The following is a 23418-nucleotide window of genomic DNA, read 5'->3' as shown; positions in this document are numbered from 1 at the left end:
AAAGTTGGCAAATGAAGCCCTGGTGTTCAGAAAGGCAGGAGTGAGAAAGAAAAGGAGGAACCACAGGCAAATTAGCCTGATATCAGCTACTGAGAAAAGACTAGAATCTATTAAAGGAAGCCTCAACTGTGCACTTAGAAAGCATGGTGTACTTCAAACCAGGTCAACATGGTTTTACAAAAAGGGAAATACTGTTTGACAGAGTTTTTTGAGGATGTAAATAGCAGAGTAACGAGGAAACCGATGTAGTATACCAGGATTTTCAAAAGGCACTCAATTAGGTGCCATGTAAAAAAATGAATATGCAAGGTCAGGGCTCATGGATTTGAGGGTAATATATTAGCCTGGACAGAGGACTGTTAACAGACAGGAAGTAATGAGTAGGCATAAACAGGGCATTAAGTTGGCAGCTGTGACTAATGTAGTGATGAGTGGATCAATGCTGGGGCGTCAGCTATTTGTAATCTATTATTAAAGTGGAAGAGGAGACAAAGTAATGTACCCAAGTTTGCTGACCATACAAAGCTAGGAGGAAAGGTAAGCTTAGAGAACATGGGAGGCTGCAAAGTGTAGACAGGTTTAGTGAGTCAACAAGCTGGTAGACGGAGCATACAAGTGTGTGTTAGTAGATTCTTCCCAGATTGTAAGAATAATTTTTCTTTTTAAAGACATGAAGCTTGTAAACGTTGATGCCCAGATGCACTTGAGTGTACTTGTGCAGGGAACAGAGCTGGCATGCAGGTGCAGCAAACAATTGGGACGGCAAATAGCCTTTATTGTAATGGCATTGAAGTACGGGAATAAAGAACAACCATACAAATTAGGACCAGGACTGAGCCACTTGACCCTTTTGAGCTGCTCACTTTCAATAAGATCATGGCTGATCTGATTGTAACCTAAATTCCACATTCCTGTCTATCCTCAATAACCTTTCACCCCTTGTTAATCAAAAATCTATTTATCTCTGCCTTAAAAATATTCAAAGACTGTGCTTCCACTGACTTTTGAGGAGGCAACCTCCAAAGACTCACTATAGTAAAGAGCCAGCAGATATCATTAGCCAGATTGCCTTCAGAGCTGTAAACTTTAATGCTTCACACAAAGTCCATATTTTTTTTCTGTAAGCTTTATTCATTCGCATTTTTATTTCACAATGCATTCCCCAGACCAAGGCCTGAGCCCAATTCATTTACAATGCAATGTTCATTCTCACATTTGTGCATCAAACAATGCTTGAAATTTCCAAGTTACATTTATTCATAGCATTAGATACAGTCCACAAATAATCAGAAGTACAGTTAAAATTTTGCTATGTGTTCATACATTTCTTGCTAAACAGATGAAAGTTTGATGAGTTGTACATTTATGCTGAGATTTTATTTTATGCAATATATATCTTACTGTATGATTCAGTGCTGCGGATCCATCTTTAAAATTCAGTTAACTCTGAAATGTCAAGCACTGTGGAGCTGCTCAGGTCAACTCCCTAGCTTAGTGAAACACTAACAGGGTAATTGTTAAAACCGTAAAATCTTAATACAGCAAAAGGTTTTAGTCAGAAAAGCAAGACCTCAAATTTCACTACAATAGTACAGCAAATATTTTGATCACATGGGGTTAGAAATTGTCACCAACCTCACAGCATAGATCCTACAAACAGTGTGCAAACTGGGGGGGGGCAGAGAATACCAAAAGCTCCAACTGCACCATGATTTGTTTTCACATAGTAAGACACTACCCCGACACGTGCAATGTACAGCTTCTCAAATCTTTAATACAAACCAGCGTTCTCTGTACCAAATGAGATAAATAAACTGAATTCAAACTTCTTACATGTTAGTGTGTGATATAATAGATCATGAAATAGACTACAGTTAAACACTGTTTCTGTTACTACCAAAATGGAAAATATTTGCAAATTACACTGCAGTTCCAAGGCTATTTTGTTCTTCCCCAACCCTCCCTGTGGCAATCCAAGTGACAGCCCAGAAGATAACATGCCATGAAGCAAGCACAGGACGAGCTCCTTTACTCAGTTTTCCTCTTCAGTCCAGGAACTTTAGTTTGAATCCTAAAATGAGAATTAAAAAATTGATATGCACTTCACAATTATTTCATTTACTTCAAAGATCAAATTGCTTTACATTTATACCAGCCTGCACCATTACATTGATCCTTATGGTTTCACAACCTTAAAACCCAGACATATATGAGCAGGTAGTAACTACAGTGTAGCAGTGGAAAAAACATTTTATGGCACAGTTAAAAGTTGAGAAAGGGGGCAGCACAGTGGCTAGCACTGCAGTCTCATGGCACCGAGGTCCCAGGTTCGATCCTGGCTCTGGGTCACTGTCCGTGTGGAGTTTACACATTTTCCCAGTGTTTGCGTGGGTTTCGCCCACCACAACAAAGATGTGCAGGGTAGGTGGATTGAACACACTAAATTGCCCCTTAATTGGAAAAATGAATTGGTACTCTTAAAAAAAAAAAAATTTTAAGTTTAGAAAGGGCTAAGCACCATAGATACACATTAGATATATAATAACATGGTTTTAGAATAATAATAATCTTTATTAGTGTCACAAGTAGGCTTACATTCACACTGCAATGACGTTATTGTGAAAATCCCCTTGTCGCCACACTCCGGCGCCTGTTCGGTTTCACAGAGGGAGAATTCAGAATGTCCAATTCACCTAACAAGCATGCCTTTTGGGACTTGTGGGAGGAAACCGGAGCACCCGGAGGAAACCCACGCAGACACGGAAGAAGGTGCAGACTCCGCACAGACGGTGACCCAAGCCGGAAATTGAACCCAGATCCCTGGTACAGTGAAGCAACAGTGCTAACCACTGTGCTGCTGTACCGCCCTATAAAGTTAATAAATAGAAAAATCAAAAGTGCAGTTCCCTTACTGAAACTGAACACCAAACCTTGGACACGAACAAAATGAGTACATATAAAGACTGTCAAGGCAATTTGAACAACTGGGCCGGCTGTGGTTAGCACTGCTGCCTCACAGCTCCAGGGTCCCGGGTTCAATTCCGACCTCGGGTGACTGCTGTATGGATTTTGCACTTTCTTCCTGCGTCTGCGTGGGTTTCCTCTGAGTGCTCCGGTTTCCTCCCACACTCCCAAAGATGTGCAGGTTAGGTGGATTGGCCATGCTAAGTTACCCCTTAGTGTCCAAAATGTTAGGTGGGTTTATTGGGTTACAGGGATAGGGTGGAGGCATAGGCTTAAGTATGGTGCCCTTTCCAAGGGCTGGTGAAGACTCGATGGGCCAAATGGTTTCCTTCTGCACTGTGAATTCTATGAAGGTGCGTTTCGGCATGCTTTATCCAGCAAGACTTTGGGTCACATATAAAGAGAGGGACCACTTTTTCAAGATGTCAGAAAAAGCAAATGGTTTTGTGCAGAACAGCTTTGAGAAGAACTAATTGGGAAAGCACAAAACCATGGACCTCTATAAAAACAGTGGTGGAGCTGTTCCCACGTACACCGTATATGGGAACGTTTGCTCTCAAGAGTTTTTCTATGTCTGCCTCTCTCTCTCTGGTTTGATTTTGTGTTGGCCCTGGCATCTTGTCCGGTCATATTTTTGAGCCTCACTCCCCCATATCAGCTGGGATGTTTCCACCCCTGTGACCCTATGCCGGACATGCAGGGACATGTCCACAAGACAAAACATTTGGGGGGGGGCGGGGGGGGGGGAAAGAGAAAAAAAGAGACACAGAGACATAAACCGCCTCCAGCCAGGTCAGGGTAGTCACCTGGAACGAGAAAGGAAGGACTCAACAACCCAGTGAAAAGGTCCAAGGGGTCCATCTAAAAAGCCAGAGATTTGATGTTATACTCCTCTAGATGCACCTTAGAGCGAAGGACCAACTGAGGATAAGGAAAAGCTGGGTAGGACAGGCCCATCAGGCGTGATATGTAATGATTAGTGAGGCCCGACATGGGTGGTAGTAGTAAATGTGTGTGCGTGGGGCCGTTTGGGGGGGGGGGGGGGGGAAGGGTAGGAGAGGGGGGACTTTAACTGTGTATTGGACCCAAAGCCAGATAGGTCCAGCCTCAGATCTCAGCTAATTCAGGAATGGGGAAAGAATTGATCATCTTCATGGGACACATTTGGGGTGGGGGCAGGGGTTGGATCCGTGGAGGTGTAACCAGAGAGAAGAAGTTCCCTTTCTTACTGCTCCCAGATAGATTTCTTTGTGGCAAGAAAGTCAGAACTTCCAGGGGTAGTAGTAATAGTAATCTCAGACCACACACCACACTATGTGGTTGTTAGGTTGGAGAGAGACCAGACCCAGTGCCCACCATGGAGGTTGGACACAGCCCCACACTAGTCATCGATGGGTATGTAAGCTGTAACCAGAGTGGAGAGGTCTCACCCTCCACATTCTGGGAGGCACTGAAGGCAGTAATCAGGGGAGAAATAATAGCATATAGGGCTCAGGCAGAGGGAAATTGTGGCCAAACAGCAGCTGATTGACTTTGTACAGGAGATGGATCGGCAGTACTCCACAGCCCCAACAATGGAGCTGTTAGTGGAGAGGAAAACACTACAAATGGAATTCACCTCCTCTCCACTGGGAAAGCAGTGAGCCACCTCTGCCATTCACGGGGAACCTTTTAAGAACATGTGAAAAGGCCAGCTGCCTACTGTCATACCAGCTGTGAAAACAGGCAGCCACACAAGAGATTGCACTGGGATGAGCAGGGACAGATGGTCATGGAGATTAACGGAGCCTTTGCGGCCTTCTACCAGGGACTGAACACCTCCTAGCCCTGGAAGGGGAGTTGGTGATGTAACTCCAGTTCCTGGAGGGGCTGGATTCCTAGCTGTGGGGAGGAAGAGATGGACTGGAAGCATCGCTAGATCTGGAGGTGGTCATGTAATCCATCAATTCCATGCAGGCAGGGAAAACACAAGGACCGGACAGCTTCCTGGTGGACGTCTAAAGTTCGTGGCAGCACTGGCCCTGCACCTGCTGGAGGTATTCAATGACTCGCTGTCCAGGTCACGCTCGCACTGGGATCAACCCAAAGAAAGAATAAGACCCGACAGAGTGTAGGTCATACAGACCCATCTCACTCCTTGACACTAAAGTCCTGGCGAAAGCTCTGGCAAGACGACTAGAGAGTTGCTTGCCAGAAGTAATCGCGGAAGATCAGACTGGGTTTGTCAAGGACAGCTAACGGCGACCAAACGCCTGCTGAACGGGGTCATGACCCCACCCAGGGAAGAGACATCAGAAGTGATCTTCTCCCTGGGCACAGAGAACACCTTCAATTGGGTGGAGTAGAAATACTTCATTGAGGTACTGGAGTGGTTTGGGCCAGTGTTCACCCAATGGGTGAAATTGCTGTGCTGCACTCCCATAGCGAGCGTACGGATGAATGCCACCAGCTCTGGCTATTTCCGGTTGCAAAGAGGCACGAGGCAGGGATGCCCGTTGCCCCCGCTGCTGTTTGCCCTAGCTATTGAGCTGCTGGCTATTGTGCTCAAATCAGCAGAGGGGTGAAGAGGCATTCAGAGGAGAGACAAGGAACAGAGTCTTTCTCCATACGGATGACCTGCTCCTTTAAGTCTCAAAAACCCCCTAGCCAGCATAGGCAAGATAAAGAGACTAGAGGGAGTTTGGTGCCTTCTCGGGATATATACCCAAGCTGAGAGCAATACCTTCCCAGTGAACCTACAGGGGGTTAAACAGCTGGAAACACTACCGTTCAAACTTCCCAAACCAAGTTCAGATACCTGGGGATCCAGATAGCCCACAACTGAACCCGGCTGCGCAAGTGGAACCTGTCAAACCTGATGGAGGTGAAGAGAGGCCAGCAGAGGTGGGACTCACCCCCACTCTCCCTAGCGGGGAGAGCGCAGACAATAAAAATGAACGTACTGCCAAGGTTCCTCTTCATATTTAGACCACTCCTAATCTTCATCTCCAAATCCTTCAGATGAACAAACTAATCTCTGCTTTTGTGTGGGCAGAATAAAACCCCAGGATGAGGAGGAATTCTTCAGTCAGAGGGTGGTGAATCTGTGGAACTCTTTGCCGCAGAAGGCTGGGGAGGCCAAATCACTTGAGTGTCTTTAAGACAGAGATAGCTAGGTTCTTGATTAATAAGGGATCAGGGGTTATGGGGAAAAGGCAGGAGAATGGGGGTGAGAAAAATATCAGCCATGATTGAATAGCGCAGCAGACTCGATGGGCTGAGTGGCCTAATTCTGCTCATACCAGCCCGTACCAGCCTCCCCGAACAGGCGCCAGAATGTGGCGACTAGGGGCTTTTCACAGTAACTTCCTTGAAGCCTACTTGTGACAATAAACAATTTTCATTCATTTCATTTTCATATGTCTTATGGTCAATCCGTCCTACAGAGAGGGCAGTGTGGGCGGGGGGGGGGGCTTGACACTTCTGACCCTACTTTTCTACCACTGGGCAGCAAATATAGAAAGGGTACAGAAGGAAAATACCTCCTATATCACAACCTCCCTGCTGGCACTGGTCACCACCCTGCTCCCATTTTCCCCAGCCAAGTACTCAACGAGCTTGGTGGTTGTTGCCAAACTAAGAACCTGGAACCAGCTCAGACACCGCTTCAAACTCAAAAGGTATGTCCGTCGCTACCCCCATTTGTAAAAACTATCGGTTCATCCTGGCCAAAAGGGGCACCATGTACAAAACCTGGAAAAGGAAGGGTGCTGAGGGTCAGAGATCTATATGTAGATGGTAGAGTAGCAACCCTGAGAGAACTAGCGGAAAAGCTTGAATTCCTGAAAGGGAACGAGCTCCAATATCTTCAAATACAGGATCAGGGTATTGAACTGGATGATCAGTCAAGATCATAATGAATGGCAAGCAACTCGAAGAGCCGAATGGCCTCATCACGCTTCTATTTTCTATGTTTCTACTCTGCAGACTACTAGCACAGGACAAATTAGGGGAGGGCAAGTGCGTGGACATATATGGACAATTGCTAGAGGTTGTAAGGGTCCCACTGGCAAAACAAGAGAGAAGTGGGAGGGATCAAGATAGGCATCAGCAATCTTCTTCATTTTAGTCAACACCGTAGATGACACTTCTTCTGGATAAAAGGATTTATTTTCAGCTTTGTACTCAACTTCAACCTTGGGGCGGGCACTGTCATTGATGACACAGAATGGCCAGTGCGTCATGTCAGACTGAACGACAGTCTTCAAACCTGCGGCCAATAAGGCGTTTGGCATCAGACAGTATTGGTTGGGTTCATTGCCACCTGGTTCTTGGCTGCATCACCAATGAGCCTTTCTGTATCGGTGAAGGCAACATAGCTTGGAGTGGTTGGGTTGCCTTGGTCATTGGCAGTGATTTCAACTTTTCCATGCTGGAAGACACCTACACAGGAGTAGGTTGTCCCTAGATCGATACCAATTGCTGGGCCCTTGGATATTTTGCCTGTCGCTGTTGTTTTGCTGTCTAGTATGGCGGGTGCTTTAACGCTGAGAGCTGTTGGCGATGTCCGCGGTGCCGCAAGGTGGATCGGCCATGATAAATTGCTCTCAGTGACCAAAAAGCTTAGGAGGGGTTATTGGGTTACGGGGACAGGGTGGAAGTGAGGGCTAAGTGGGTCAGTGCAGACTCGATAGGCTGAATGGCCTCGTTCTGCACTGTATGTTCTATGTAAGATAGGGGGAGGAATCTGGAGCAAAATACTACACAGGGTGAACTCCACCTCCTTGTGCGCAAGGCCGGGCCTGGCGCAGCTGAAGGTGGTGCACATGGCACACATGACCAGGACACACATGAACAGGTTCTTCTCAGAAGTGGAAGACAGATGTAAGCGGTGTTACGTGGAATTTAATAATCTCCCTCAGGAATATACCAAATTTGTGTACTTTAGCAGTCATTTTAGAAGAATGTTCTCAGGTGCAAGATCAATACTGCACTGGAGCTCTACAAATATGCATTTCCTGAAGGAATGTCAGTTAAATCCAAGAAGTTTAACAGTTAAGCAGTTACATTAGTGTTAAATAGACATTGAAGAGCAACCTCTGCCGGCAATGGAAAATTACACTCTTATGGTTGCCATGTAAACGGGTGTTCCAAATTTGTGTACTTACTTAGCAGTGACATCTCGAATCTGCTTACTTACTATCCCTATGTAATGATCAATTTGAGCCTAAAAAGAAAATTAAACACAGGTAAATGTGCATTCATGTACTTAATATCACTTCATAGATGCTTCACAGCAAGACTAAAATGGCTCCAGCTGATCTTGGCTTTCCTGTATGACCAGCAATATTTTCTTCATCATGAATAGACCTCTCTTAACAATTATAAATTATAAAACGGAATTATAAAACGGCTCAAAAGCAAAGCAGCATCCTCAGCAAATCCAGTTATCTTTTAGAATTCAAGGATCACCTCCGTTGATTTTGAACACCTCGATGGGCCAGCGAAAATTTTCAGCTCAAGACTAAGCAGCTCATTATCAATTGAAGTATGGATTAATAGCGTTAGGGACCAGGGGTATGCTAGAAATATAGGGGAAAAGTTCTCAAGAACCATTTAGCTTGCAGAGTAGATTTTTTTTTATTTTTAAATTTTTTTTTTTTTTTTTTTTTTAAGTACATAAATAACTCAATTAATTCAACACAAAATCATAAAAGCAATGCAATATTACCTTTGTTGGTGTGGAGGTGGCAAGAATACACCCAAGTACACCGAGAGAAAACACGGAGAGAAATCAGAGTGGAAATTGGGAGTGACGCCAGAGGGCTGGAGAATTGCAAATGTCAGTTTTGTTCCAGAAAGTGTGTAAAGATGAGGCCAGCAACTACAGGACCATCACTTTCAACCTCAGCAGGGTGAAAGCTTCAAAAAACTTAAATGTGGGACAAAATTAACAGTCATTTGAACAAACACAGATTAAGGAAATCTGGCAGGGACTTTCTTTCAAAAAAAATGACAACTATTGTTTATTCAATTTGGGGAGTTTTTTTGATGACGTAAAACAGAAGGTTGATGAGGATAATCGAGACAATATGGTGTACATGGACGTCCAGAAGGCATTTGATAAAAGTCCTGCACAATAGACTTATGGGCAAAATTCGAGGGAATAAAAAGGGACAATAGCAAATAGGTACGGGATTGATTAAGTGGCAGGAAACAGAGGTTAATGCATATTTTTTGGACTTGGGAAGGTTTATACTTGGTTCCCTGGGGTCAGTGTTAGATCCATGTTTCTCTTGATATACATTACTGTCCTAGACCTAGACGGCACAATTTCAAATTTGCAGGTGACATGAAACTTGGAGGTATCAACTTTAAGGAGAATAGTGTAGAACTTCAAAAGGACATGGACATGTTGGTGGAATGGGCAGAAAAATGGCAGATGAAATTAAGGTGGTGAAGTGTGAAGTACGAAGAACACAAGACAATACAAAATAAAAAATATGCTGGAGCAGAGGGTTCTGGGTATATATCTGCATAAATCATTAAAGGTAGCAGTTGAGGGAGGGGTTTATAAAAGATACAGCACATTAGGCTTTATTAATAGGGGCAGAGAGTTTAAAAGCAGGATGTGATAAGCCTGCATAAAGCAATTGGTCGACTTCAACTGCAATAGAGCATGCAGTTCTGGGCACCACACTTTCGGAAAGATGTGAAGGCATTAGAGAATGCAGGAAAGATGGTTCCAGGGATGACAATTTTCAGTTATGCAGATAGATTGGGGAAGTTGGGAGTGTTTTCCATGGAGAAAGTTTTTGTTTTTAAAAGCGTTTTCTTTTTAAATTTTAGAGTACCCAATAATTTTATTCCAATTAAGGGGTAATTTAGCATGGCCAATCCACCTCCCCGCACATCGCTGGGTTGTGGGGGTGAGACCTACACAGACACGTGGAGAATGTGCAAACTCCACACGGACAGTGACCCGCGGCCCGGATCAAACCCTTGCCATGAGGCAGCAGTGCTGAAAGTGAAGAGGAAATTTGTTCAAAATTATCAAGGGTCTGGACAGAGTAGATAGGGAAAAACTGATCCCACTATTGGAAGAATTGAAAACAGAAGGGCACAGATTTAAGGCATTGGCGAAAATAGTGACAACATGAGGCAAAGCTTTTTTCACACAACAAGTGATTAGGATCTAGATCACACTGCCCAAGACTGGTAGAGGCAGCTTCAATTGAGGCATTCAAGAACCAAAAACGAAGAATGTGCAGGGCCATGGGGAGAGCTGGCACAGACATGACAGACTGAACAGCCTCTTTCTGTGCTGTAACAATTCTGTGATTCTGGCGTCTTAAGCATCCCCTTTATTTTAGTTGCTCCACTATTGGCAGTTGTGCTTTCAGCTGGTCAAAGCTCTAAACTCTGGAATTCCCCTTCTAACCATCTCCTCCCGTCTTCCCTCCTTTAAAGGTACTTCTTAGAAACCTAGCCTACCACTTTGACCAAGCTTTTGGTTATCAGCACTAATAGTTGTTCATATGGCCCAATGTCAAATTTTGCTTAATTACACTTGTGAAATGCCTTGGAATATTTTACTAAAGTCATTGATACTAGCAACAACTAGTAATTATATACAGAGGACTAGCTGTTTCTTGCAGACAGCAACTTTCATGAGATATAAAATTGACCAATCCACTAGCAACAGAACACAACTGAGTTCCAGGGTACTCTTTCGTTTATAGACAAAGATGCTCACCCTTAAAATATTTTCAATTTCAATTTAATGTAATCAGTGTGCAAAGATAGAACATGACTCTGGTCAGATTTTCAGATAAGACATCAATTAGCCATTGAGGCCTGATTAAATGAACAGTGTATTTGTTAAAGACCTATGCTCTGGATAATATACAATATTCACTTTCCCCACTACTTCTGCTCAAAGCGTTGCAATTTTCTAGTTCACAGTTCATGTGTTTTAGAATATAATTTTTAGTGTTAGGAATTAGAGTTTAACTGGTGAAAATGGAATGAATGCAATTAAAGCAAGCTTGAAGCTTATTACGGTTAAAAGGTTGGGTCCATGTAGCCTTAAGGTAAATAGCAAGAAAGGCAAGGAAGTTAAAATGCTGGGTTTTAGAGAGCCCCAGAAAATCCCAAGAAATAGCAGTTCAAAAGGTGACCCATATTTATTTGATTAAGTCAGAAAAGATGGAACTACAAAAGTGGGCTTATTTAGCTAACAAGCTGAAGACGACATGATTTCTGCAATGCTTGCAAAAAAATGCAGTCCAGAGAGATGCTTTTGCTTTGGGATGTACAATTACATTAGTTTAAAAGCTTTCACTAAATTCTGATTTAAAAAAGAAATCATAAATGAAGGCTAACTTAACGGCTGGTTAGAGGACAGTCCAGAGTACGCTACAGCATCATGAAGAGGAGTTAAGCTTTGGAGGGTTCAATTTATTTTGGTGTTTGCTGAGAGAGATAATCAAAGCAGAGTAAAAATCCAACTTCTTCACTTGTCTGGAAAGGGCATGAAGCTTAATCTCAGAGATTGAAGTGTTTTCAGGGATTGAAGGAACAGAATCTGGAAGATCGCCTAGTTTGAAATTAATGGGAGGATCTACAATGGCCCTCATATAGAAGCATGTAGCTTGGAAGTACAGAAAAGTAACCAGGACAAGTAATTGGCACATCGGCAATGAAGAGGTGGGAAATTACCTCTGGGAATAACTGGAGTGAAGGAGAATTCTCCAGAGGACTGGAATATATTTATGGGTAATCCCTATGGAAGTAAATAACTTTACGATTGATGTGCCTTAGAAGAGAATTCTTGGGGAAGAAAGAAGTAAACCCGAGTGCATGACATTAATATGGTTTATAACTAGAAATAAATTAATAGTGCTTGTTTGATATACAATAAAGTGAAATTCTGCAGCATAGTTCTCTTGGTTAAAATGGTATCTGGATTTATTTTTAACTGTTATTAGTCCCTAGCCTGATCATTAACAGTCAGCAGCGAGATGATGGATCACATCAGTTTGAGGCAATTGAGGGTAGTGGGAGGATAGGGGACATTGGAGAGGCAATGGCCAAGACACAAACTCATCTTCTATAACTGGTCACTGAGCCATGATCAGATCCTAAAATCCTAATAAGGAACTCCTTCCATAATCAAGGGACACAGGCCAGATTGCTTAGTCTATTGTAGATGTAGGAAACTAATCGGAACATGCACAGTCCATACTCCATCTAGTTTATCATGCACTTCACAAAAGGGTCCTAAAATAGGCACCTTCCATTTATCCATCATTGATTTGAGCGAGCCATCACGGATGCCTGAAAGCAGCAAGGCCAATTTGGTGACAACAATTGTGACAGTGCAAAACCAGAGTTCTTAAATTAGAATGTATGGAACCTATTTTAGGCCGAAACATATATAATCTGTTCCTAGTTCACTCCCAACATATTCTCTGGAATTACCTTGACAACCACTACAGCCTCATTCAAAAGGCAACCACTGATGAGATCTAACACAGAGCAGCTGCGTGAGCTGAGCCTTCGACAAACTAGGACAAGCGAGTGTTTGACAACAAATGCAAAACAGAAGTCCTTGTGTACAGAGTTATCACACTCCTGCACTGCAGTGAAACCTGCAATGTACATCGGTGAGATACAAGAGCAGCACAGTGGTTAGCACTGCTGTCTCACAGCGCCAGGACCCAGATTCAATTCCAGCCTTGGGTGATTGAAACCAAAAAGAAAATGCTGGAAAATCTTAGCAGGTCTGGCAGCATCTGTAGGGAGAGAAAAGAGCTAATGTTTTGAGTCCAGGTGACCCTTTGTCAAAGCTTGGGTGACTGACTGTATGGTGTTTGCACTTTCTCCCCATGTCTGTGTTAGTTTCCTCCGGGTGCTCCGGTTTCCTCCCACAGTCCAAAGGTGTGCCGGTTAGGTGGACTGGACACGCTAAATTGCCCCTTAGTGCCCAAAGCGTTAGGTGGGGTTATTGGGTTACAGACATAAAGTGTGTGTGTGTGGGGGAGGGGGGGGCATGGGTAGGGTGCTCTTTTGGAGGGATTGTGCAGACTTGATGGGCCGAATGGCCTCCCTCTGCACTATAGGGATTCTATGACAAGGACTCTAGGGAAATTCCATCAGTAATGCTCCCACCACACCCTCCCCCACTTCAATGGGTTGATCGAACAAACCAGTGTGTTCTTGAAATCAGCCTCACAGTAATGAAGCAAAAATCCTGTAAAATCAACTTTGATGGACTGGATACTCCAACCAGTTGGCCGAAAATCATCTCTCCCACTAGGTCTTATTTTCCGAACTCTCAGAATAGCCCCCATTCCGGGAGAAGAAAATGGTTCAAAGACACTCTGAAGCTCTCCCTGAAGCATGGTAGCATTTACATCAATGACAGAGGAATTTGCGAACAATAGCTCTGAATGGTGACAACTTGACACATGATGCAGCTTAATGGACAAGTCAGAGCAGTGGCAAAGAAGCAAAGATAAGAAAGCAAACCTTGTACTGCAGATCTCACTACCTCGAGGGGGACCCTGCTCTATGTGCCCAAATATCTGCGTGTGGAGAAATCGGCATGCTCAGATAGAAATTCAGAAACTTGATTATGTGTCAGCCTCGAATCAAGGGCCTGCTAACCTCACCAATTGTGTCTCCCCAACTAAACTTATCTGAATGCTACTAAGTGCCAGGATATCGATGTTATGGGGGGGGGAAAAAAGAGAGATACTAAAATATAATTGAATTTGACACTTACCTGGTGTCTTTCATAAACAACAGGAATGCTGAAAACTGCTACCAGAGCTAAAGGAGAAATTTTAAAAATCCTTTAGTATGAGGTACATCATTCAAAAAAAGTTGAAGACAGTAAAAATAAAACAGCCATTTGTGCTAAAATAAATATTGATTATAGAAAATATTTCTCACCCTTCGAGAGCAATCACCTCCATGCGCACACACCACATTATGTCAGTCGAAACATGGCGAAAAAAAGGGAGCCAGCCTCATTGGCTTTCACTTGCCCATAACACTATGCTGAAGATTTAAGCCAATTGCAGACACCAAAAAAACTAGTTGGGGTGAAGACAAGGGGGACTCTTATCATGGTTCTGGGAAGGAGGGGAAGAGGTGAGGGCAGAGGAGTGGGTAATGGATCAAACCCAATTGAGTGCCACGTCAATCACAAGTGGGGGAACCTTGGTTGAGGAAAAAGGGAGACATGTCGTAAGTGCCATTTGAGCCTTCCGGTGGCGGCAATGGAGTGAGTAGTCACACATTTGGTGGTTCCTGCTCAAGGCAGATGTTTTCGGTCTTTTCCCTACCCGAAAGGCAGGGTATTTGAGGGCAAAAGGCACAGGAGTGCGTGGAGATGGTAATACTCCTCTGGAGTGGCTGGTGTATGGATCTGCAGACAAGGGGCAGCACAAAAAAGAAAGTGCTAAGTTTTCATGGTGCGCCACAGGGAAAAGATGGCAGAGGGCAAGGGGGCTGCGCGACCTGCTTAGTGGCTGATGGAGCATTTGGTGGAGTTTCTATTTCGGCAGCAGAGGAAAGAGGCCCTGGAAGACTGAGCCAAGGTGGTGGAACCAATGAGGACTTGGATCGAGTGAGTGGAGCAGAGGCTGGAGTCCCAGGGCTGGGCAATCCAGAAAGTAGAGGAGGCAGTGGGGGAGCACAGGGGGCAGTTGGCCTTGTTGGTGGCTGAGATTGGAGTGATGCGGAAGAGCAAGAAAAAGCTGAGGGAGAAGGTGGATGATTTGGAGAATCGCTCCAGAGGGCAAATCCTAAGGATCGTCGGGATGCCTGAAGACATTGAAGGTATGTAGGCCGCTGTATGTAGCAAAGATGTTGGAGAACCTGACAGGGAGGGGGCCTTTTAATGGCCCCTGGAGGTGGACCGGGCGTACAGGAGACGGCTGCAGGCAGGCGAGCCAAGGGCAATGGTGGTGCGGTTGCACGGCTTTCCGGACAAGGAGAAGATCCTTCGATGGGCGAAGCAGACCAGGAAATGTACCTGGGACGGGAATGAGCTGCGGGTGTACCAGGACTTAGGTGGGGAGCTGACAAAGAGGGCCGGGTTTAACCGGATTAAGGCTGCCCTCTTTAAAAAGGGGGCAAGGTTTGGGATAATGTACCCAGCCCACCTGTGGGTGACATTCCAGAAGCGAGTGGTATTTAGACAACCAGAGAAGGCAGTGGAATTTATGAGGGACAAGAACTGGGAGGAGTGCAAGAACATTAAACTTGATTAATTTTTGGGTTGGCTTTAAAGTATTTGGTGGTGGGTTATCGGGGGCAGGTTTTGGTGAGGGAGCAATGATGGTGAGTGTGTCTTTTGTTACTCTTCAGGGATAGATGGTTGGGTCTGTTGGAGTGGGGAAGAAGAGTGAAAGGAGGGAGGTAGGCTGGCTGGGTGCCACCATGCTAGCTGCGCGGGCTAGTTAACGGGAGTGGTGGGGGGGTAGCCAGGAGGAAGGCGTGTGTGTGTGTGTGTGTGTGTGTGTGTGTGTGTGTGGGGGGGGGGGGGCGGCAAAAGAGAGTTGTTTTTTGTGAGGGTGTTGGTGTAGCGCAGTTAGGAAGGGATTGATGACAATGGACACCAGAGGGCAGGTCCTGTGGGTCGCGTGACGCAGGCCGGGGGCTGAGCCAAAGAGTATGGCGGACTTCCGGTGGCGGCCACGGAATGAGTGGTCGCACACAGGGCAGCTCCGCTCAAAAACGTTGGTTTGAGGTTTTTACCTGAAGAAACTCGGTAATTTTGCCAGGAAAAAGTGTAGCTGGTGTGGAGAAGTTCCCGGAGAATGGCATGTCTGCTGGTTATCAGACCTGGCAGAAGGTTAAAGACCTGGCCAAGGAACTGGAGGAGACCTGTGGCGCAGTAGCAATTGGGAAGATGGCGTAGAGGGAAGGGTTGTGGCAAGTTGGAAAATGGCAGACAGAGCAGCTGATGTCGTTTATTAGAGGGGGGTTACAGCAGCAGTGACAGGAGATGCATGAAGATCGGTCGAAGGCCATCGAGGGAGCTGTAGCACCCCTGAAAGGATTGATGGACAAAGTTGAGAAGTACCTGGAGGCACAGGAGTCACAGACCCAGGAGAGAAGCTGATGGCTGAACACAGCGATTGTGTGGTGACGCGGAGGCCAAGGTGGGACTCCTGGGGGACCTTTGCAAGTCACTAGGGTAGAGGAGCCAGAGAACAGATTCAGAAGGCAGAATCTGCAGATAGTTGGCTTGCTAGAGGGTGTGGAAGGCACAACTCCCACGAGATATGGCTCAAGGATGCTGGCGTGGCTGGTGGCAGAGGGGGGGGCTGGACAAGGCCCCGGAGGTGGATAGGGCGCACAGGTCCTTAAAGCAGAAGCCGAGAGCGGGGGAGCCGCCGTGGGCAGTCATTGTGAGACTCCAGGTCCTGCAGTGGGCCAGGGAGAAGTGGAGCTGCGAATGGGAGGGGAACCAGGTCTGAATCTATCAGGACATTGGGGCGGAGCTGGCAAAAAAGCCAAAGCGGTTCTGTACCAAAGGCAGATCCGGTTTGGAGTACTGTACCCGGCGAAGGCCAGGTGTATGACTTTTGAAACCCGAGGAGGCGAATGACTTCATTAGAGACCATAACTGGGGGAGATCTGAATGCTGATGGGAGGAGCTGGGCAACAAGAGATTGGAAGTGGCAGGTATTGTGGGAGCTGGGAACCCTTTTCTCGGGTGGGCTGATTTTGCTGTTGCGATTGTTTGCTAAGGGGCAACATGTTTGTACGAAGGCAGCTGCATTCTCCCCCCCCCCCCCAACAACAGCTTGTGGCCTTTCTTTTTGGAGGGGGTGACCTGTGGATTTGGATCGGTCTTGGTTTGTGTGATGGAGGGATGGGTAGATAGGAGGAGCCTTCGGGCAGGAGCTGCCACGCTGGCAGGTGGTGTTGGTGAACGGATGTGGGGGAAATGGCTGCGGGGGTTGGTCAAGTGGCAGTGGGGCTGTGACGTGGCAGTGCTGGAGAATGAGCGGGTTCATGGGTGGAGAAGGGAGATATCTTGGATGGGCCTGGTTCGGGGTGAAATCAGAAGGAGGTAGAATTGGAAGGGGGGGGGGATGGCGTACAGTGGAGGCGAATGGATGCGGAAGCCTCCAGTACGGTTCGTTACATGGAATGTACGGGGACTGAATGGGTTGGTGAAGAGATCTCGGGTCTTCGCGCACTTGGGGAGCCTGAAGGTGGGGGGGGGGGGGGGTCGTCTTTCTGCAGGAGACGCATCTCTGGATGAAGGATCAGGTTAGGTTGAGAAAGGAATCGATGCGTCAGGTATTTCACTCGGAGGGCAGCACAGTGGGTTAGCCCTGCTGCCTCACGGCGCCAAGTTCGATCCCAGTCTGGGACACTGCCCGTGTGGAGTTTGCACATTCTCCCAGCGTCTGCGTGGTCTCACCCCCACAACCCAAAGATGTGCAGGGTAGGTGGATTGGCCACACTAAATTGCCCCTTAATTGGGGAAAAAAATAATTGGATTCTCTAAAAAAAAAAATTTTTTTCCAAAGCTGCGGGAGGTGGCCATCCTGCTGAGCAAAGACGGTGAGGGCCAAGGAAATGTGGGACCCGGGTGGGAGGAAAGTGAGCGGGGTGTTGGCGGGGACGCTGGCGGTGCTAGTGAATGTTCATGTGCCGATTGGGACGACGTGGATTTGTGAAGAGGTTGCTGGGAACGATTCCGGACCTGGACATGCATCAGTTGATTATTGGGGGGGGGGGGGATTTTGATTGGGTGCTAGGTCGAGCCCCGAGTCAATGGGAAGATTGAAGATGACGAAGGAGCTGGGAGAGATTATGGAAAGGATGGGAATGGTGGATCCATGGAGGTTTAGGAACAAGGGGGAGGGACTACTCCTTCTCACAAGGTATACTGCAGAATTGGCGTTTTTGTTGTGAGCCGCACGGTGTTGGTGGGGACGGAGTATGATCTCAGACCATGCACCGCACTGGCTGGAGGTCAGACTTAGCTCGAGGCAGGAGCAGAGGCCAGGATGGAGGTTGGATTCGGAGCTTTTGCCAGACAAAGGATTCTGTGAGACGTGCGATCGGTGATCAGAGACTACGTGGAGTGAATCAAAATGGGGAAGTATCGGCGAGCACGTTTTGGGAGGCGTTGAAGGTGATGGCTCGGGGGAGGTTATCTCCAAGGCGCATCGAGATAGGAGGAGGGGGAGGAGTATGGGCGGTTGTTGGACGAGATAGTCGAGGTGGACAGGAAATATTTGAATACCCCCACCAAGAAGGGGTTGGCAGAGAGAGAGAGGTGTTACAAGGGCAGTTTAACAGGCTGATGACAGGGAAGGCAGTGGGGCAGCAGTATGAATCTGGAGAGAAGGCGAGCTGCATGCTAGCCCATTAGCTACGGAGGCAGGCCACGTCTAGGAAAATTATGAAGGTATGGACAGGGAAAAAGGTGGCAGTGTCGGAGACTGGGGGTTCAGAGAGCATTACGAGAAGTTATATAGGGCTGATCTGGGTGGTGAGGAAGGGAACATGGGGCTTTTGGATGAGCTTGAATTTTCAAGGCTGGATGAGAAGAGGAGGCAGGCACTAGAGGAACCACTTGAGAGAGGTGATGGAGAGCATAAAAGGAATGAAGTCACGGAAGGCAGAGATCTATAAGGAGTTTGCGACAGAGCTGGCACCACATTTACTGGGGATGTTTAGCGAGGCGCTGGAGATCGGGGGAGCTGCCGGAGACACTGACTCAGACATTGATCACGCTAAACCCGAAGAAGGGGAAGGACCCGTTGGAGTGTGGGTTATACAGGTCCATATCATTAATGAACACGGATGTAAAAGCGTTGGCTGTGACTGGGAGGATGGAAGGATGCGTTCTGGGGATGGTTGCAGAGGACCAAACGGGTTTCGTAAAGGGCAGGCAGCTTTCCAGTAACATTAGGCTGTTATTAAACAGGATCATGACGTCAAAGGGACAGGTTCTGGGGATAGTGGTCTCTATGGACACAGAGAAGGCTTTCGAACGGGTGGAGTTGCGGTACCTATGAGATTTTGGGAAGGTTTGGGTATGGGCCAAAGTTTGTGGCATTGGTGCGAGTGTACGGACAAACGAGATGAGTTCATGGAGTTTTGGGTTGCACCGAGCAATCAGGCAGGGATGCCCACCGTCACCACTGCTATTTCGCACTGGCGATAGGCCCGAGGGGGGTAGTAGAATAGCAGGGGATTGTGAGGAGAGTGGGGACCACAGGGTGTCGCTGTACAGACGGCCTGCTGCTGGCCGCGTCGGACCCTTTGGAGAGTGGGGAGAGAATTATGGACGTACCAGAGGGGTATGGAACCTGACAAAACTGGAGTAGGGTAGGAGATGGGATACATTACACCTGTCATTGATGGGGAGGATCCAGATGATCAAAATTAATGTTCTGTCAAGGTTCCTGTTTGTATTCCAAACCCTACCGATCTTCATTCCAACGATCTTTTTCAAGAAACTGGATGGAGCGATTTTGGAGCTTATTTGGGTAGGGAAGGTACCTAGGGTGAAGGGGGCTCTGCTACAGAGACAAAGGCAGAAAGCAGGTTAGGTGTTACCAAATCTGTTTCACTACTACTGGACGGCGAATGCGGAGTAGGTGAGGCAGTGATGGGAAGAAAGGTTAAAGTGAGTTAGGATGACGGGTTAGAGTGAGTTAGGATGAGTAGGAGTCCTGTAGGGGATCCAGCCTGAGGGCCATGGTGATGGCAGCGCTTCCGCTGGCACCGAGGAGGTACACGGAGAGCCAGGTGGTACAGTTCACGGTTAGGGTGTGGAACCAGTTGAGAAGGCACTTTAGGATGAAGGGAATGTCGGTGGAAACTATGGGTTTAAGCTAGGAAAGACGGATGGCATGGAGAGGAGGTAGGACTGGTGAGGGTGGGGGATTTACATCTGGAGGAGAAGTTTGCCAAGTCTTGAAGAGCTGAGGGAGACGGTGGAGCTGCCGAAAGGAAGCAAATTCAGGCATATGCAAGTGAGGAACTTTGCACAGAAGGATTGGAGAGGATTTTCCAATCTCCCTGTTGGAGTGGTTTCTGCTCCCGGATGTGGAAGGGGAGGGTAGATTTGGGGATATATAGGGGGAGCAGGGGGGAGCACAGGTGGTGAGGATTAAGGAGATATACGAGGAGGAGCGATAGGATGGGAGTGAGGCGATGAGCAGGGTGAATTTGACCTCATGTGCGAGGAGTTTGATTCAATTTAAGGTGGTGCACATGACTCAGGTGAGGATGAGTGGGTTCTTCCAGGGATGGCAGACAGTGAGAAGTGTGGGTGAGGACCAGCAAACCACCAGCATATGTTCTGGTGCTGTAAGAAGTTGGAGAGATACTGGGAGGTGGTGCTTGGGACGCTAACAAAGATGATGGGGGTAGAGGCCAGGCTGGACCCTAAGGTGGCGGTTTTTGGGGTGTCGGAAATGCCGAAGCTGATGGAGGGGAGGAAGGCCGACCTTGACACCTTCGCCTGCCGTTGCCCGGTGAAGGATTCTGTTGAAATGGTGGCCGACAACACCACCGGTGGTGGCGGTCTGGCTGGGGGACCTGCATGAGCTCCTCCGGCTGGAAAAGTTCAAGTTTAAATTGAGGGATCAGCGGAGGGCTTTGAGATACGGTGGGGACTATTTATGGAGGGATTGTTCATTGGGGGGGTGGGGGGGTGAAAAGGGGGACAAACACGCACAAACTGTGAACTGTAAGGTGTGGAGAATGTCTTCCGATTTATTTATGTTTTTGTACTTTTCAATATGTTTGAAATAAAATACATTTTTTAAAAAGGAAACCCCAGATCGGATCCTGTGCAGGTTTCAGTCTGGAACAGTTGCGCACCCACAAAATGATTTTTTGCTTTTAAATTCTGAAACAGAGTCTCACCCCTGATTGCTACCCTGATCCCTACCGGAAAGCATGGTCGAGAATTTCCTTGAGCGATCTCTGCGTCAACCATTGTAACTTGGCAGAAGGTCGGTAGAAACCCTATCCGAGGAAATTCTCAATGCAATTATATCTGAAGGTTCCTTGAGAAAAAGATTAGAATTTGTATGTCCCTCCTGTACTCAAATTGCCTGCTAAGGTTCTGGAATGATACTTGAATTCTTCTAGAACAAAAGTCAGCACATCCAGGAAACAGAATGAGGAGAAAGAGGGCAAAACAATTCTTAATCAAATCTTTGCATATTGGTATGTGATGATTCTACACTTTCTACCTAGCTCCTGCTGACAATAAAGTCTTTCTGCAAATAAATTCGAAATTGTATTCCAAATCACAATTAAATAACCAATTCCTCCACTTCAAAACAAAACAAAAAGGGGCACAGCTGATTGGCAGGGGAAGAAGGCAGAAAACGATTTGGGACTGCTGGACCTTTGCCCAGTTGTTACCCAAGCATAAGTTACAGCAAACGTGATGCATATATCACATCTAAGGCCATCACCCTGAAGTTGCATAGTGCTTTGGCCAGCCACATCTTTGTAATAATGCTTTGAATTCTGGTCATTAAAAGTCACGAGGTTTACCCAAGCAAGCAAACTGTGCAGAAAGGTTCTTAGGCAGATTCCGGTCAGAAGTTGGATTGGAGGATTGAAGAGAAGTTTGAAAAAAATCTAGACCTTTCAGCTTTCAAATGATATGCATACCTTGAAGATGTACCGTCTACATCTCCTAGTTCACTTTCAAATTATTAGATTTTAAAACAAAAGTTTACTTTAGTACACTGCAAGATGAAAAGTTTAATCTGAAATACATTTTCCAGGTGAAGTACAACTGAAAATCCACGAAGCAATCTCAGGAACTGCTTCTTGTGATCATGTACATCTTCATGCATGTTGTATCGAGAGTTGTGATGGCAGAGGCTCTATTTTCTTTCCGTTACATGGCTGACCCGGAATCGCTTTTACCATGTGCCACAGGTGCAGCTTGCAAAGATTTGCAGATTAATTCACAGGTCGTTAGGCTGCATTATGAATTTACCTCCTTGGCCAACAGGTCCTAGATAAGACATGAACCCAGAGCTTCTAGCTTGATGCAGGAACACAACCACGGCACCATAGAATTTACAGTGCAGAAGGAGGCCATTCAGCCCATCGAGTCTGCACCGGCCCTTGGAAAGAACACCCCATTTAAACCCACACTTCCAACCTATCCCTGTAACCCCACCTAACCTTTTTGGACACTCAGGGCAAGTTAGCATGGCCAATCCACCTAACCTGCACATCTTTGGACTGTGGAAGGAAACCCTCGCAGAGACGGGGAGAACGTTCAGACTCCGCAGAGACAGTGACCCAAGCCGGGAATCAAACCTGGGACCCTGGAGCTTTGAAACAACTGTGCTAACCACTGTGCTACCACACCAAAAGTAAAAAGGTTGCAACCGTACATTTCAAAAACTCAAAGCTTCTTCTTCTGAGGAGCAAAGCTGTCTGCTGGTTGCTTCTTAGCTTTCAACCTGCCCCTTATTAAAGGTTCTTGCTTTCCAGGATTTAAACAAAATTACAATTTCTAGGCCCTAGAAGAGCATTAAAGAGAATTTTGAACATCTGGTACCTCAATTCAACTGTACCTCATTTGAATCATTCCTATTTTCAACCTACGAACAGAATTTGCAACATGTACCTGAATAGGCTGGCTTGGAAGCATTCCTGTGACTGCACCCAAACCAAAATATAAATTAAAAACAGACGGCTGAGATGGATTGGCAAAATAGTGAAATCTAACTTGTTAGGTGCCATATATACAAAACAAACTGGAACGGGAGCCAAAAAAAGTCTAATCTAATTTGAAAATCTGATAAAAGTTTGTGAGACTAATTGGAAAAATATTTAAATAGCCCAAGCAGATGCAACCCAGACCTACAAAGAAAGTTCTCAGTGACAATATGGAATTAAAATACGTCAAGTTTCCACTAATGTACTTTCATAATACATCGTTGATCAAAATATAAATGCAAGCATTTTAAATTTAGGTGTGGTAAGTTAATGTAAATTGTCATGTGAGAGTATCTTTAAGAAATGGGTGTTTATAAATGGATATGTATAAGTATCTGTAGTGAGAGTACCTTTAGGAAATGGGTGTTTATTACTGCAGTGATGTCAGAGTGTGGGTGGAGCTGGGCTGTCTGTTTTTTACTTTCGTTTTAGGCTGTTTGCTGCAGGGTGGGTTTTAGTTTCCTTTTCAGTGTTGGAGCTGAAGCCAGACAGAACAGGTACACTGTTGATCTCTCTGCCATGAAAAACTATCTCTTGATCATTTGGTGAATTCAGAATTATAAATGTTCTCAGTAGTGAATGTAAACCTAATGTGCTTCTGTTAAAAGGTGTTTCTTTTGTCTTCTGGATGTTGCTTGGGAAGTTATTAAGGATTACAATAGTGTTGTATTCTTTGGGGGTTGTATTTGAATTGATGGTTGATAAGATGTTCACTGTATGTTT

At 46.0% G+C, this 23418-nt stretch overlaps 1 protein-coding gene across 1 annotated transcript in view; it reads right to left on the bottom strand.

Annotated features, from left to right (window-relative positions):
* Positions 1 to 1053: 1053 nt before the first annotated feature.
* LOC140424319 (uncharacterized) overlaps positions 1054 to 23418 on the bottom strand; it is a 135319-nt gene continuing 112954 nt past the window's right edge. Inside the window, exons 7-9 of the mRNA XM_072507855.1 lie at positions 13733 to 13779; positions 8112 to 8170; positions 1054 to 2071 (exon numbers count right to left, since the gene is read on the bottom strand). Of these exons, the coding sequence (XP_072363956.1) occupies positions 2029 to 2071; positions 8112 to 8170; positions 13733 to 13779 (149 nt within the window). The 3' untranslated portion in view covers positions 1054 to 2028. The remainder of the gene's footprint in view (positions 2072 to 8111; positions 8171 to 13732; positions 13780 to 23418) is intronic.

This window comes from Scyliorhinus torazame, chromosome 1, assembly GCF_047496885.1.
Source record: "Scyliorhinus torazame isolate Kashiwa2021f chromosome 1, sScyTor2.1, whole genome shotgun sequence".
In the NCBI taxonomy this organism is placed as follows: domain Eukaryota; kingdom Metazoa; phylum Chordata; class Chondrichthyes; order Carcharhiniformes; family Scyliorhinidae; genus Scyliorhinus; species Scyliorhinus torazame.
This window is presented reverse-complemented; position numbering and strand designations above follow the sequence as displayed.